Raw genomic sequence first — 14100 nt, 5'->3', positions numbered from 1 at the left:
GTCTCACATTACTGTAACCATCTTCTTTCCTGAACCAACAGCTGGGTCTCTCTCTCTCAACCTGTCCCTCTTTTTTTTTCTCCTCTGCCCACTAACCTGATTAGAAGAAGAAACCTAACCTCCTTTCCTTGCGTCCATTCTGCCCGTTTTAACCTGACAACTCTGGGAAGGCCGCCGCTTTACACAAGGAGACGCGTTACTGACAGGAGAACAAAGTGTTCACACCCTTTGGACTTTGTTACATTTTGTCATGCTTCAGCAACAAGCTTCCATAGGTTTTTATTTGGATGTAATGTCATAAATCAGCAAGGTGCAGTGTAATTATGACAGGAAAAGGAAAAATATGCCACCTTTCATTGTTTAGTTTGCATAACAAAAACAATTGTTTTTTTGTGCAACAGTCACAAAAACAATTGTATGTGACTGAGGCAACAGTGGCGTCCCCAGAAAGGGGGTGAGGGGCCCATGGCCCCATCTTGAAACATGTTGGCCACCCCAGAGAATCTTCTCCAGGCTGTAGAAAGGCAAAAACTGTCATCTTCTTCAACAAAGACGTAAACGTAGAATCCATTAAATAAATGTAAAAAAAATAATAAAACTACTCACGATTAACATATGTAGGTATATCATTTTTGCTTCTTTTTTTTCCATCAATGCCACACTAAAGATTTCACTGTCCAGATCTGGCCACCCCTTTGAAAATTTCCTGAGGGCGCCGTTAGCTGCGTTTCCATTGACCTTTAAGTTGTGCAACTTGAAATTGCGAAAATAAATTTGCTTTATGTACATTTTTAAAAAAACAAAACAACCTCTTCCTTTTTCAACGCAAACTTTGGCGCTAGGATGAGGTTGTTTTCCAGCCGTATGAAAATTTGTGCACTTTCATAAAACTGCAATGGAAGCTTTTTTTCTTTTTTTTTTTTCGCATGACACGTGACTGACAGCCAGATGTTACTACTGTTGAAAACAAAAAAGAAGACAACAGGAAGTGGTAGGAGGATGACCTGGAAACTGAAGATTTTGCACGTTCCTTTTTCACAAAGTAGCTCAAAATTAGTCCGGCAAATTGATTGGAGCATCAGTTTTCATGTCTTCATTCTCATTTGGAACCAGGTTCTGACGTCTGTCACGTGAACATGCTTTGATCTAAAGCAGTTTTATTTGACCTCTGGCTGAAAGCTGAGAGACGTTGTTCTCTACACCAGTCTCAAGTGTTTTACAGCGTCGGAGAGTATGGAACTAAATTAGTGGCATAATCTTCATTAAGGAAAAAAAAAAAGTTCAATCTGAAAAGAAGTTTTGATTTTTTTCAGTTTCTATTTTGTTTCTTCAGTTTCAAATGTTTTTGTATCAAACTTTACGGCCCTAACGTAGCTCCATATGAGAGGCTTATGCAGCTGTGTGATGTCCAGTGCTAGTTTTTCTCCGTTGTTAGCCGTTTTTTTTCTGTAGGTTATGCTCCTGGAATCAGTCTAGCTCGTCCTTCATGGCTACTGCTGTGTGGGGACAAAAATCTCTGCAGCAGAATCCAAAACAGGGTGAAAAACTGTGAAATCAAAAAAAAAAAAAAAACACTAATAATATGAGGTTGTTCCATAGTAGTTACAGCTTAATAGCCACAGACTGCCACGCTAAACTGTATATGAATTTTAAATGAAGTGAATTGCTAAAAATAGATTTTCAGAAATGTGGATGTTGTTTTATATCCTGATGCTGCTTTAATTTTTCCACAACCTGTCAGCTTGGTCTTAGAGATGCTGTTTGTTTCCTGACGCTCTCTAACAAATCACCCTACGCACATCAGGTTCTGAAAGTCATTACAGTAATCTCCCTCAGTTTTATTTGGGGATATCAGAGTAAAAGGGGGCTGAATGCAGGCAAACAGTTCAGACTTTTGTTTGTAAGATGAATGACATTTCACAATAATGTCATTTGCGCTGGTCTTTCTCACAAAAAACAAAAACAAAACAAAAAAACAGCAAAAAAAAAAAAGCAAAAAAAACAATGAAAGGTGAAAATGAAAATGACATGTGAAAATGTCCGCTGGGTGTGAATATTTTTGCGACGGAGGTGAACGTAACACCCGGATCAAAGTTTTTGCTGACGTTGAAGCATTTGCCCAAAACAAAAAAAAAAAAAACAATGAAAGGAAGTTTCAGAGCCTGCCTCATCCTCTGGGCTTTGGCAGTTTTGGCCTCAACAGCCTGCCGTAGGACGCCAAGCTGTGAGTATTTTCTCTGAACTTTGCCAGAAGCAGGCAAACAGCTTGGCGACATATAGGCTGACCTTATTACTATGCCCTTGATTAACTCTCTGTCAAAATCGAGAGCTCGCCTCTCGTAAGTCACAACTGCTGTTGGGCCGCTCGAGGTTTCTGCTCCAGTAAACCTGCGAGACGCACACACACACACACACACACACACACACACACACACACACCCACACACACACACCCACACACACCCTTGATCAGGCCCTGTTTAGAAACTCTCTCACTTGACCCCACTTCCCTCCTTTCCAGAGCCTTTACTTATTTATTTTATTTTTTTTTTGTTTTTGTTTTTGCAGAATGTGATGGGATAAAATTCACAAAACATGAGAAATTTTTGGCCAATAAGTTTTTTTTCTTGAATCATCAAACGATAGATAACAACTTCCTAAGTTTTCCACCATATAAATGAAATATTAGCAGCTGTGTTTTAAAAAAACTGCGATCATCAAGGGATTGTAATCTAACCAGAACTAACATGACGGACCTCTATAATCCAGTTAACTGAAAAGAGGACAAAGTCAGGTCACTATCTGCTTCCTGGGAATTAGTTTCTCTCCTGACGCCTCCTCCTCCTCTTTCCCCATCCTGTTTTCTTCTTCTTCTCCTCATCCTTCATCCTCACTTTGATTTGATCTTTGCTTCCAGTCTCTCCCTCCTCCCCTCATCATATCCTCTGCTTGTCGCTCTCTCCGTCATTGTGTCGTTGAGCTTGCTGTTCAGACACAGAGCGTTACGCCAGAGTAGCAGCCAGACTCGCCTTCAACGTCGTCACAAACTTCCTTCCTTCCAAAATCGCACACAGTGTTTATTGTACGTATTGACACCCATGGTGAAGCCAAATAAAAAAGCCTTAACGTGAATCCAGCTCTTATATCTGCAGCTTTTTATGACATAGTCGTTTTAAAAAAACTCACCAATAACTCGATTGGAAAATATGGGAGTCCAGAAGGGCCACAATTCATTGAGCCTGCTTAAAGGGGTGGTGTTATGTAAAGTTTTTTGAGTGTAACAGCATGTTGTGATGTTATTCCCTCATCAAAAACAGACATGGAGTGTTCCTGTGATTCTTTCATTTAATCCCCATGGCAACCATTCAGCTGTGCAAAACGATTGGGTGGATCTAGCCCCGCCTTCGAGGACAAAGCTCCTCCTCAGAGCTACATTACACAAATTTCCAAGCTTCTGCCTCACAGAGCAGCTCTCCCCTGTTAACTCCCTCCACTCAGCTCCTTCAGACTAGCCAGCAGCAATTAGCAAACACCTGGTGGAACTGAGCGCCTGCTGAGCTCATTATAGGAGCTAGTTCTCAGTTAAATGCTGGTAAAAACATTGCTAAAGGGTTAATAGAGGAGCCATGTTGTGATGACTTCCTGGAGGCGGAGTTTCAGAAAGAGCAGGAGCTTCTTAAAGAGACAGAGGCTTAATTTCAAGGTGTTAAATTATGAAGTCAAGTTTTTTTAGTCATGTTTGATATCATTTTAATAACAATTGAAGTGAACATAGTTACTTGATTGTGCTATAAAACAGCACCATATGTCTGGAAAATACATAATAGTGCCCCTTTAAAGGTAAAATGGATTAGTATAAATATAAACAAAGGCATAAATGATTAATTAAAGTATACATTTAAATTTAAATGTCTTTATTTACACAAATCATATGCAGTTATTTTATTGTCTACGTTTTATTTCATTGTATCATTAATTTAGAGGCTCAGATTGAGTGGGCGGAGCTAACTGGACTAGAACGTTAATCTTAACAAAATCAATATGAGTAGGATGCTAAGCGATGCCTTCTCTCAAAATATACATCCACAGCTTATTGTTGAACAACTGCAACAAACACAACAATTTTCTGGTCAGAACGTCGCCATAGCAACCATTTATTTTAAGGCTTTCAGACACATTTGTGCCAAAAACAGCAAACGTTTAAAACGAATAAACCAGTTTGCACAGCCAAAGAAATGTATTAGTGTTATAATGTTTTTTATGGGGTTTTTTTACTTTTTGCATACAGTCTGTGTGCATAAACTTAACATAAAAGTTATATCTATCTATATCTATCTATATAGATAGATATAGATCTAGATAGACAGATATAGATATTTGTTAATTTTTTCTATACAAACTTAGCATAAAAAATTAAATATATATATTTAAATGTATATTTATGTATGCTAATGCAGAGAGAGATTGAGATGAGATCCTGCAACTTGTGGCAACCAAAACTAAATAGCAGAATGAGCTGCTTTTGCAAACAATATTTGACAAGTTTTTTTGTTTGTTGTTGTTTAGGAGCACAAGCCACATGCTCGCCACAAAAGCATTTTTCTTACAAATGTGGCAAAACTGAAGTAAAAATAAACAGGAAGCATTATCTGTCCAAAACACAAGTTTCTTCACTCTGCCTGCTGCATTTAAGTGACTCATATCTTCCTAGAGCCACAATGGACACAACCAGGCCTGTCACAATAACAAAATTAGAGATAAATTGTCATAGAAATCATTTCATAATATTTCAGTAAAATAAAAAATGTCATTTTAAGACCATTTTTAACTACGTAATTATGCAAGTTTGCCCTCTCAACGACTAATAAACATTAATTCTGTACAGAACACTTCTCACTGGAACTGGAGGACGTTCTATATAACCTAAATAAATAAATAAAACTGAAATAAAAACCACACCTAATTGAAACCGTAACTAAAATGGATTATGAAGCCTCTGTGAACAAAATTGCCCTTCAAGAAATGTTAATCCTCATGGAAATTGTCGAGCTCATTTTAGTTTATCATGTAATTAACTGATTAATTATGCAGGTCTCATAGGACTGTGGTGGCGGGGAAGAGTTAATGGAACCAAAAAGTAAAAATATCCCATCTTTGTTAAGACTTAGTTAACATTAAAAAAAGCAACAACCCACACACAGTGTTTATTTATTAGTTCTTCAGGAAATTATCAGATTTGTTCCACATCATTGCCTGTTTAGTGAAATTAATAACCAAAACATATTCTGCTCCTACAACATTATGAACGTCAACGCTGCAAAAATACAAAATATCACCAAGTAGTTTTGGTCTAATTTCTAGTGCTAATATTATTGTACACTTCAAATAAGACAAAAATAACTTCTCATCTTTATAAAGGAGCCTGTTTTAAGTTAGTGATTCCCTTAATATTGATGAATAAGTTCAAATTTCACTGGCAGATTATTTCCCTCCTAACATGAGAAAAATGTATTATTATATGTGAAATAATCTACCAGTGGAACTAGAACTTATTCATCAATATTAAGGAATCTTTGACTTAAATAAGTGCAGGTATCTGGCTGAAAAGCTGTTTGTAAGTTAGCTTTATCGTGTTTGAAAGTGTGTCAAGATGTCTGCACTAGAAGCCAGACCAAACATCCTTGGTGATGTTTTGCGTTTTCGCAGTGAAATTCATCTACGGCGAATCAGAGTCCAGACCCTGGCTGCTGTGGCGCTAACAAACCGTGTTTTGTCTTTTTACTCCAAATTTGTATCATTTGTTATTTTTATTTTTAATTTTTTTCTCACCTGGATGATTTGTGTCCTGTTCATCCCATCCATCCAGGCATGTAGTCAGACGCCGGTTCCCGCATCACGTGTGTCATCACATCCCCGCGGTCATGGCAGGACGCCCCGCCGGCGTCGCGTAGCTCAGACGTGTGGGAGTCGCTGTGTGTGTTTGTGGAGGCCGGTCGCCGCAGCCGGCACCGTTCGACATGTCAGACATGCAATACGAAGCGGCAGGAGTCGTTCAGACAGCTCAGGGGGAAGGGGGATGTGATGTAGAGAGGAATAACAGTGAGGAAACCTGCTTCTGTAGTTACCACAAATGGAGTAGCGCTCATTCGCTATGTGTGTGTGTGTGTGTGTGTGTGTGTGCTTTCATCCACAGAGGCAGAGGAGGTCTACCAGAGGCGGGTGCTGACGATCACAGGCATCTGCGTGGCCTTGTTAGTGGTCGGCATCGTGTGTGTGGTGGCCTACTGCAAAACCAAGTATGTGTTTGAAGGAAGGATGAGCGCTCTCTCTCTCTCCGTACACGGGAAGGACTTTGTAAACCCTCCTGTTAACCCCGTATGAGGTAGCAGCAGTGATCAGCTGCTGCTTCTGTTCCCGATGCGCTGGGAGAGAAAGGAGAAACATGGCCACACTGCAAAAACTCTAAACATTACCAAGTATTATTGATGCAAATATCTGAGTACACCTGAAGGAAGGAAAACTAACTTTATAAGTAGCTTTTCAGCAGGATATGGGAGCTTGTTTTAAGCTAATTATCCTTTTATATTGATGGAAAAAGTTCTAGTTCCACTGGTGGATTATTTCATTTTAAAACAAGACATTTTTCCCAAATTGTACGGGAAATAATCTGTGAATGAAACGAGCACTTTTTCATCATCCTACGGCTCTATTGACTTCAATCAAGCTTCATTATGGCCGTTGTAGATAGAATAAAAAGTACATTTCCACCAAAAAAAATCTGTGAGATTTTAAGGTTATTCTCAGAAATTTTCAAGTTGGAAAAAAAAAAAAAGGGAAATTGCTGAGCTCCCAAAATTTTAAATATACTAGAAATATTTGTTTTTTATTTTTATTTTGACGTTAATCTCAGACAATTTTTAGAACAAACAAGGAAATGTCTGAGTTTGAAAAGTCAAAAGAAAAATTGCTAGAAAAAGCTGAGAAAAAAACGCTGAAACCTTTGAGTTTGAAAAATTGAAACTGTTCAACTTTGGGAAATTTTGTGAGCTTCCAAGTTTTTAAATCAATCCAAGTTTGTCGGATTGATTTTCTGAAATCAATCCGACAAATTCTGAGGTGTTTCTTGGCAGAAATTGACTTCTCCATTTCGGTTTCTATCTACAACAATAGCTTAGAAACCAAGTTCTTATCACTTGTAGGTAAGATACTGACTTCTTAAACCACTCAGCAAAGCCCCACTCACCAACTTTCTCTAGAACTTGGAAAATTATCCGTAAAAGTTTCTACACTGTACGTCTTTTTTTAAATAAAGCTGCCACTTCTGCTGTTCTTGCTTGCTATCCGGTTTGCTGAATCGGTTTCTGGATGCGTTCTCCAGTCAGTTACAAGCATCGTAAGCATAGGTCTTTTCTGTGTGCAGCATTAGCTAACAATGACGTTTGCAGCATTTTACCAGTAACGTGCAGCAAAAATACAAGAGCACGTTTCATTTTTAGATGAAAACAATACTCTAGCACGACAGCTTTGCTTGGAAAAAACATTATTATTTCCTCGCAAGACGTGACAGAAAGAAAGCAGAGAGCAATAAAAACGATTCTTGAAAACAGAGCAGGACGTCGGGGGGGGGGAGTAAAGAGTTTAATGCTTTCTGTCATGTTTACACATTACTGTTCTCCAGGAAGCAGAGGAATCAGATGCAGCGTCACCTACATCAAAACCAGAATCAGTTCGTGGAGCAGCCAAACCGGGTGCTGGCTAACGGTCCCAACCACCCTGGGCTCGGTCCGGAGGAGATCCCCATGCTCGATGTGAGTCCACACAGCGGGAAGTACAACAACAACAAAAAAAAGAAAAATGAAAGAAATACCCATCAGGTCGCCACAAGCGAGACACAGGATACAAAAGACAGGAAGAAAAATCACCCGGTGGAAAATCTCAAAACTAATTAGGTTATCTGGCAACAGGTCAAGCAGCATGATGGAGTGTTAGGAGCATCAAAGAGGGGAAGAGTCTGTCAGGAGGGGGCGAGATGAAGAGGAAATAGCCACTCTGGAAGAAATGGTTTCATAATTACAGAATAACGTTCCTCGCCGTGTGATTTGGCGGCGGCAGCAGCTGGGGGGGATTCTTTTGTCACTTGCGGCAGAAAGACGCCGTTGGAACGTCGTGGAGGACGGAGCCGAAGAGTGGAAACGAGCGGCCGCAATCTGCAGGTGGTCGGGCAGAAATTCATCAGCAACGGACCCGGTCCAAAAACCAGGAAACGACCCGAAAACGTAACGCTGATGACCACGACAAGAAATCTCACCGCGGATTTCTGGTCCAGTTTCTACTGCAAACACCTTAGTACACTAAAAATAAGACACATTTAACTTTACAGCGAAATAGGAACTTGTTTTAAGTCAATTATTATATTGATGGGAAAGTACAAGTTTCAGTGGCAGATTATTTGATTTATAATATGAGAATAATGCCTTGTTGTAAATAAAGTTATCTGGCAGTAAAACTGGTACTTTTTCATTAATATTAAGGAATAATTGACTTTAGACAAGCTTCTGTGTCTTGCTGAAAAGTTACTTGTAAGTCAGTTTTGTATTATTTAGGTGTACTAAGTTATTTGTACTAGAATTACATGTCAATATTTTGTGTTTTTACAGTGTACGCCATCAGTATTCGACCCCTTTATCTTTTTACGTTTTTCACGTTACACCCACTAACACCAGTGAAATGCTTTGGGATTTTATGCGACGGATCAGCTTGAAGCGAGGCATCATTTTTGAAGTGCGCAGAAAGGGATTCGTTGTTTTGAAAAAGAAAAAAAAAAAGAAGTTTTATTACAAAAAATCTGAAAAGTGTGGCGTGAAGATGTATTTTCCTCCCTCTATTTTACAAAATCCAGAGCGAGGTTCCTCCTGACGCTGCTGCACCGGCACACAAAGACATGAATGTAGTGTCGCGTTAAAAATAGCCATTATTTTACCTCTTGTTTTGAGCTTTTACAGGGTGTCCAATCTTCAGCGAGGCCTACAGCAACCGCTCAAATAAGAGCAGATATATCATTGTGTTTAATTAAATTTTACCGCCCTTTAATTACAATTTTAGCGTCTATAAGAAATACCCCGGGAAATTCATGAATACTAAAGCCAGGACAAAGGAGGCTAGCTGCGCAGCTAGCCTCGGCTGCTGATGGAGTCCGTTTCACTTTGGGACTTAAAATTTAACACAACAATTAAAGTTCTTTTAGCCCTAAGCGCGGCTCTGCCTCCAAGAGGTTGTTTGTGTTAATGAAACTCTGATCCGCTGACAACGCGGGGGAAATTTAGTGCCACATGCTTGATAGATGTTAAGGAGAGAGCAGAAAAAAACACCTGCCGCTCCCATGGAGACGGAAAGGCCCCGAGTCAGCAGAGACGGAAGCCGATAAAACGCCGAAGCATCTCCTTGTAACTGCTGTCGGATTTACATTTGTGTTATTTGCGTGTGGTAATCGTCCGCCGCGTCGCCGTGTGTGTTTCTTGCGCTTTAGAAGAAGGGAGGCAGGAGATGCAGGAAGTCATTGTTTTTCATGTTTGATTATGCAGTACATCCCAAAGAGCGTCCCGACGACGGAGTGTGTGATCAGCCATGGAGCTGAGGGTGCTGGGAACTATGCAGGCAGTCGAATGTCAACCCGCTCCCATCACTCCACCACTGCCTCACATGGTTCCAGGTAGACCAAAACACACACACACAAACACACACACACACACACACACACACACTCGCGCGTTGGAACCTGGACACAATAAGCGGCCGAGCAGCCAAGTGTGCTGGTAAAGGCACTAGCACTGATGCAGCAAAATCAACCAAAGCAATAAAAGTTTTGTGCTTCTATAATAAATAAACTGTGGCGTATTAAAAGTTTTTATTTTTTATGCAGCAAGATCAGTGCCAAAATGATGAAAAGAGCTTTTTATCTTGAACTCCGTAAACCAAGAAAAAACATTCTTTAAAAACCAAAAGAAGCAAAGCAAAATTTGATTTTAGCTTGAATGAAAATGTCATTCCGTGTAGTATTTTAGTATTAAACTTTTTGTATATGGACTTTAATATTGTACTATGCAATTATTTTGCCAAAAGGGATTTTTTATTTTTATGTTTCCTTTAGTCTATATCATCTTTTGGCAAAAACTGAAACAGGCCATTATTTTAAGTAGGTGGCGAAATATACAGTAAATATTTCTTTAACAACGTTCAATTTTATGTTTTTTACCTCTATATGCTTTTTTACACTTTCAAAGTGTATTTATTTGTAAGTTTAATGTTTCTGATTTTACAGAAAGTAGGACATCTGCAAACAGACTGTGGTTTGTAAGCCTGGCAGTTAACCATTAAGTTAACCACAGCAGACAACATTAGCTTGTAGCGCTTTAGCTCTACAAGCTAATGTTGTCTGCTGTGGCTCTATTGTACACAGTAAAATAGCTAAACCTAACCAGCAGATAAACACTTGTCACTCTTGTCTCGATCCCCCCGTTCGATCCTCACAACGCACGCACAGTTTACAGCTGTACTTTTCCTAAAGAAGACGTTTCGGTATTAAAAATAGTCAGATTCTCTAATATTAAATGTCGTGTTTTCACTAACTGTAAGCAGAAAATTACGATTAATTAACAGCGATTAATTAACAGTGATTAAGGCTTCCAAGAATTACTAGAAATATTTAACATAAGAAATACACTTAGTGAATCCATCCATTGTCTTTATCTTGTTGCGACTGGATCCACATGGACAACTTTTCATTGATACTCCGATCTACTGAATATGACAATATATTTATTTATTTATTTTATTAGCTTCACTCCCTCTAACTTTATTTTTTTTAATTCATTTATTTATTTATTTTCATTTCGGAGCTCTAGATCAGAAGTTAGCTTTCAGCTTTAGCTCTCATTTCTGTCAGTTTTCAACCATTTATTTTCAAGTTAGCTAGAGCAGGAGGACCAAACATGGAGAAGCAGCTTGCAGCTTCTGTGCACTACAAATTTGGAACATCCGGAAAACTGGAAAACAGGCGAACCACCGAGTTCCTTTAAGTGTACTCTAAAAACCCAACAGTGGCTTTTGAACCGTAATAAACGAAACCCTGACCAACGTTTTGACACCAACAGTGAGGTAACAACGGCACTTTGCAAAATGTAACGTTTCAGTTGTTGATGACATCGTATTTTAGTGTTTTTTATGATGCGAAGCACTTTGAACTGCCTTCTAGTTAAAATGTGCTGCATAAATAAACTTGACTGATTGATTTTATGTTATGGCCCTAACCTGTCTCCAGAGATTTTGTGCTTTAGACTTACAACAGCTCAGCGTTGCTTACGCTGCTTTAACCTTTCACGCCCGACGCTAACCTGCAGACACGAGGAGCAGACGTGGAGCATGGAGCGGACAGAGAGCGTAAACTCAGACTGCCAGTCGGGTGGGCTCTCCAGCTCCGTGGGAACCAGTAAGTGCAGCAGCCCAGCATGCATGGCGAGGCGGGCCGCCAACTACGGCTACACAGACGTGTCAGGAATGGGGATGCAGTACGGGGACTCTTACGACTCTCTAAGAGACTCGCCTCACAGTGACAGGTAAAGAACAACGGGTTCAGGATGCTAAATCATTACGCATCTGTCATCTTTAAAACTGCATCGATAAGTGTGATGTAAGCAAGAGCCGACATTGACATAATTTTGTCTATATAATCAAACATAGATGCAGTAAAGGTTTTCTTTTAGTATCAGAGGTCCGTTGGCGATCTCGTCTGATTTAACATGTGAACTTGAATTGTTCAACTACATGTTTTTCTTTTTTTTTTTTCCCTCCAGAGGGTCTTTTTGTGGGCTCTAGTGTCCCTTATATGACAGTAGGCTGACAGGAAAGGGGAAAGGAGAGGGGGGAAGACATGCGGCAAATGTCAGCTGGGTCCGGGAATCGAACCCGCGACGGTCACGTCGAGGACTAAAGGCCTCCAAGTGTGGGTTGCGCTATCCCTTACACCACCACAGCACGCCCCAACTACATGTTTTTCTGAATGACCAAGTAGAAGGGAATCACTGAGACAATGGTTGCATTTACGCCAGCCGTGTTTAGTTCGCTTTAACAAAACTCTGGTTTGCTAGACAGTCCAGATCAAACTCTGCTCCGCTTAAATACCGCCTTCTCGGTTCAGTTAAGTGAATTCCAGCGTGGTGTGAATGCTGAACAGACCAGAGACCGCTCCAAAGGCAGGAAGCGGACTGTTGCGCTGGGCATTGTGGGTAAATACAATCAAAACAAAAGCGCTAGGGATAGCGCTAGCAGGAGAAATGACTCGTGGTTGTTTACACTCCAGTTTTGTTTACATTTTGTAGAGAAGGAAGTTGTGCTCAGCGTCTTCTTCAGAGGTTTTTGTGTCGTTTCTTTCAGTAGTTTGTGGTGCAGCGCCACCACAGGCGAGGCGGTGAACAGATTTTTCAATTGGTTTGTATCATTTGACGCAGTGCAGTGTGAAAGTGAAACTCAGCAGCTGAACATGTAACAAATGTTCCACCTTTGACCCCCAATGGAACCGAGTCTACGGCACTATCAGGTGTGAAAACACCCAGCGCCTGACGCCTCAGCCATGTTTCCATCCAGCTTTCTGTTTTCTTGTTCTCAAACTCCTTTAGTAGAAACACACAACACGGTAAAAGTTAACCCAGCTCGCACCTGAATTCAAAGTTACACAAATGTAGCAACAACTGGAGGATAAAACTAATTTATTACAGTCATAGGAAACGTCTGCGTTAAATCACTTGCTCATGTGGGACCAAATATAATAAAAGAGCTTGATTTGAGAGTCAGATTTGTGTTTTCTGCTGCTTCGGTTACTGCTCTGCTTACTTTTCGTCTTTATTTTTTTTTTCCCATCCAGATACGTGTCGGCGCTGACCACGCCGGCGCGGCTGTCCCCTGTGGAGTTCCACTACCCGCCTCTGCCGCCCCAGGTGCCCATCTTCCAGATCACCTCGCCCAACACAAGCCACGCCCTCTCCCTGCCCCCTGCTGCCGCGGCTTACCACAGAGACGACGACCAACCGCTGCTAAGATGCCCCGAAGTACGTAGGCAGACATGACGTACGCTTAGCGATGTCATTAGGCGGTAGCAGGGGAACAAGAAGGGGAACAAGAGACCTCTTCACGTACATTACTGTGAAGTGGAAGACAAGGATGTAGGACTTTCAAAATTCTTTACAATAAAATCCAAAAACGGTGGTTTTGACTTCTGTTTCCGACTGACAGAAACGACCACCAGGTCATGTACGCATGTGTATGCGGCTAGCAACAGTCTCCTCCCTGTTGCCAACTCAGCAACTTTGTCGCTGTATTTAGCAACTTTGCAGGCGAAAAAATTGGTATGAGCTTTTCAAAGATCGGTGATCGGCTAGAATAGTCTATTTCAGGGGTTTTCAAAGTATGAAAGGGTGAGCCCCCCTTCAAGGAGCTTAATGCCTGCTGCGCCCCGAAGAAGGGCGGAGGGGTGGAGTTCTAAAAACTCCACCTTCAACCCCGCTCTGGCCAAAACCAGTGATGGCATAGTTACTTTGAAAAAGTAACTTTAATCGGACTACTGATTACTCCTTGAAAAAGTAACTTAGTTATATTACTGACTACTTGACTTGGAAAGTAACTAAGTTACTTTCCAAGTCAAGTAGTAACTAACTGCAGGATTAAGTAACTTTTTAGTTACTTTCAGCAGCTGCTAACAACAACGCTCTGCCTCCTGTGAAAATCACATTGATCTTTGCCAATACTTAATTGTAAGTTATTTTATAATGGTAACATCAACAATGTGTCTCCACTGATAAGGTTGAACTGAAGAGGAGATTGTACAAAAATAAAAAACATGAGTAATTTGTGTGGTCCACTGTTGTCTGGAAAACTCTAAGAAGGATTTTAAAGGCCCTCTTCAGCCTCCAGATTCTGCGTTACGCCCCTGAGTTTGATGTCGCAGCGCACAGAGCTCCTCCTGCAGCTCCACAGCTCAGATGGCTGCGACACTTATCGTAATATTAATAATTATAACGATGCTAGTCAGCACTTGCCATTATAACTATT

At 40.5% G+C, this 14100-nt stretch overlaps 1 protein-coding gene across 3 annotated transcripts in view; it reads left to right on the top strand.

Moving 5' to 3' along the window:
• Nucleotides 1-14100, top strand: part of nrg2b (neuregulin 2b) — a 68784-nt gene that overhangs the window by 48562 nt on the left and 6122 nt on the right. For all 3 annotated transcript variants that reach the window (XM_044127429.1, XM_044127428.1, XM_044127427.1), the window contains 5 exons: nucleotides 6194-6296; nucleotides 7679-7808; nucleotides 9582-9709; nucleotides 11397-11612; nucleotides 12917-13100. In XM_044127429.1, the coding sequence (XP_043983364.1) occupies nucleotides 6194-6296; nucleotides 7679-7808; nucleotides 9582-9709; nucleotides 11397-11612; nucleotides 12917-13100 (761 nt within the window). The remainder of the gene's footprint in view (nucleotides 1-6193; nucleotides 6297-7678; nucleotides 7809-9581; nucleotides 9710-11396; nucleotides 11613-12916; nucleotides 13101-14100) is intronic.

Source organism: Gambusia affinis, linkage group LG09 (genome assembly GCF_019740435.1).
Source record: "Gambusia affinis linkage group LG09, SWU_Gaff_1.0, whole genome shotgun sequence".
NCBI classification, from domain to species: Eukaryota; Metazoa; Chordata; class Actinopteri; order Cyprinodontiformes; family Poeciliidae; genus Gambusia; species Gambusia affinis.
Note: the sequence above shows the minus strand (reverse complement) of the source record. Positions and strands in the feature narration are given on the sequence as shown.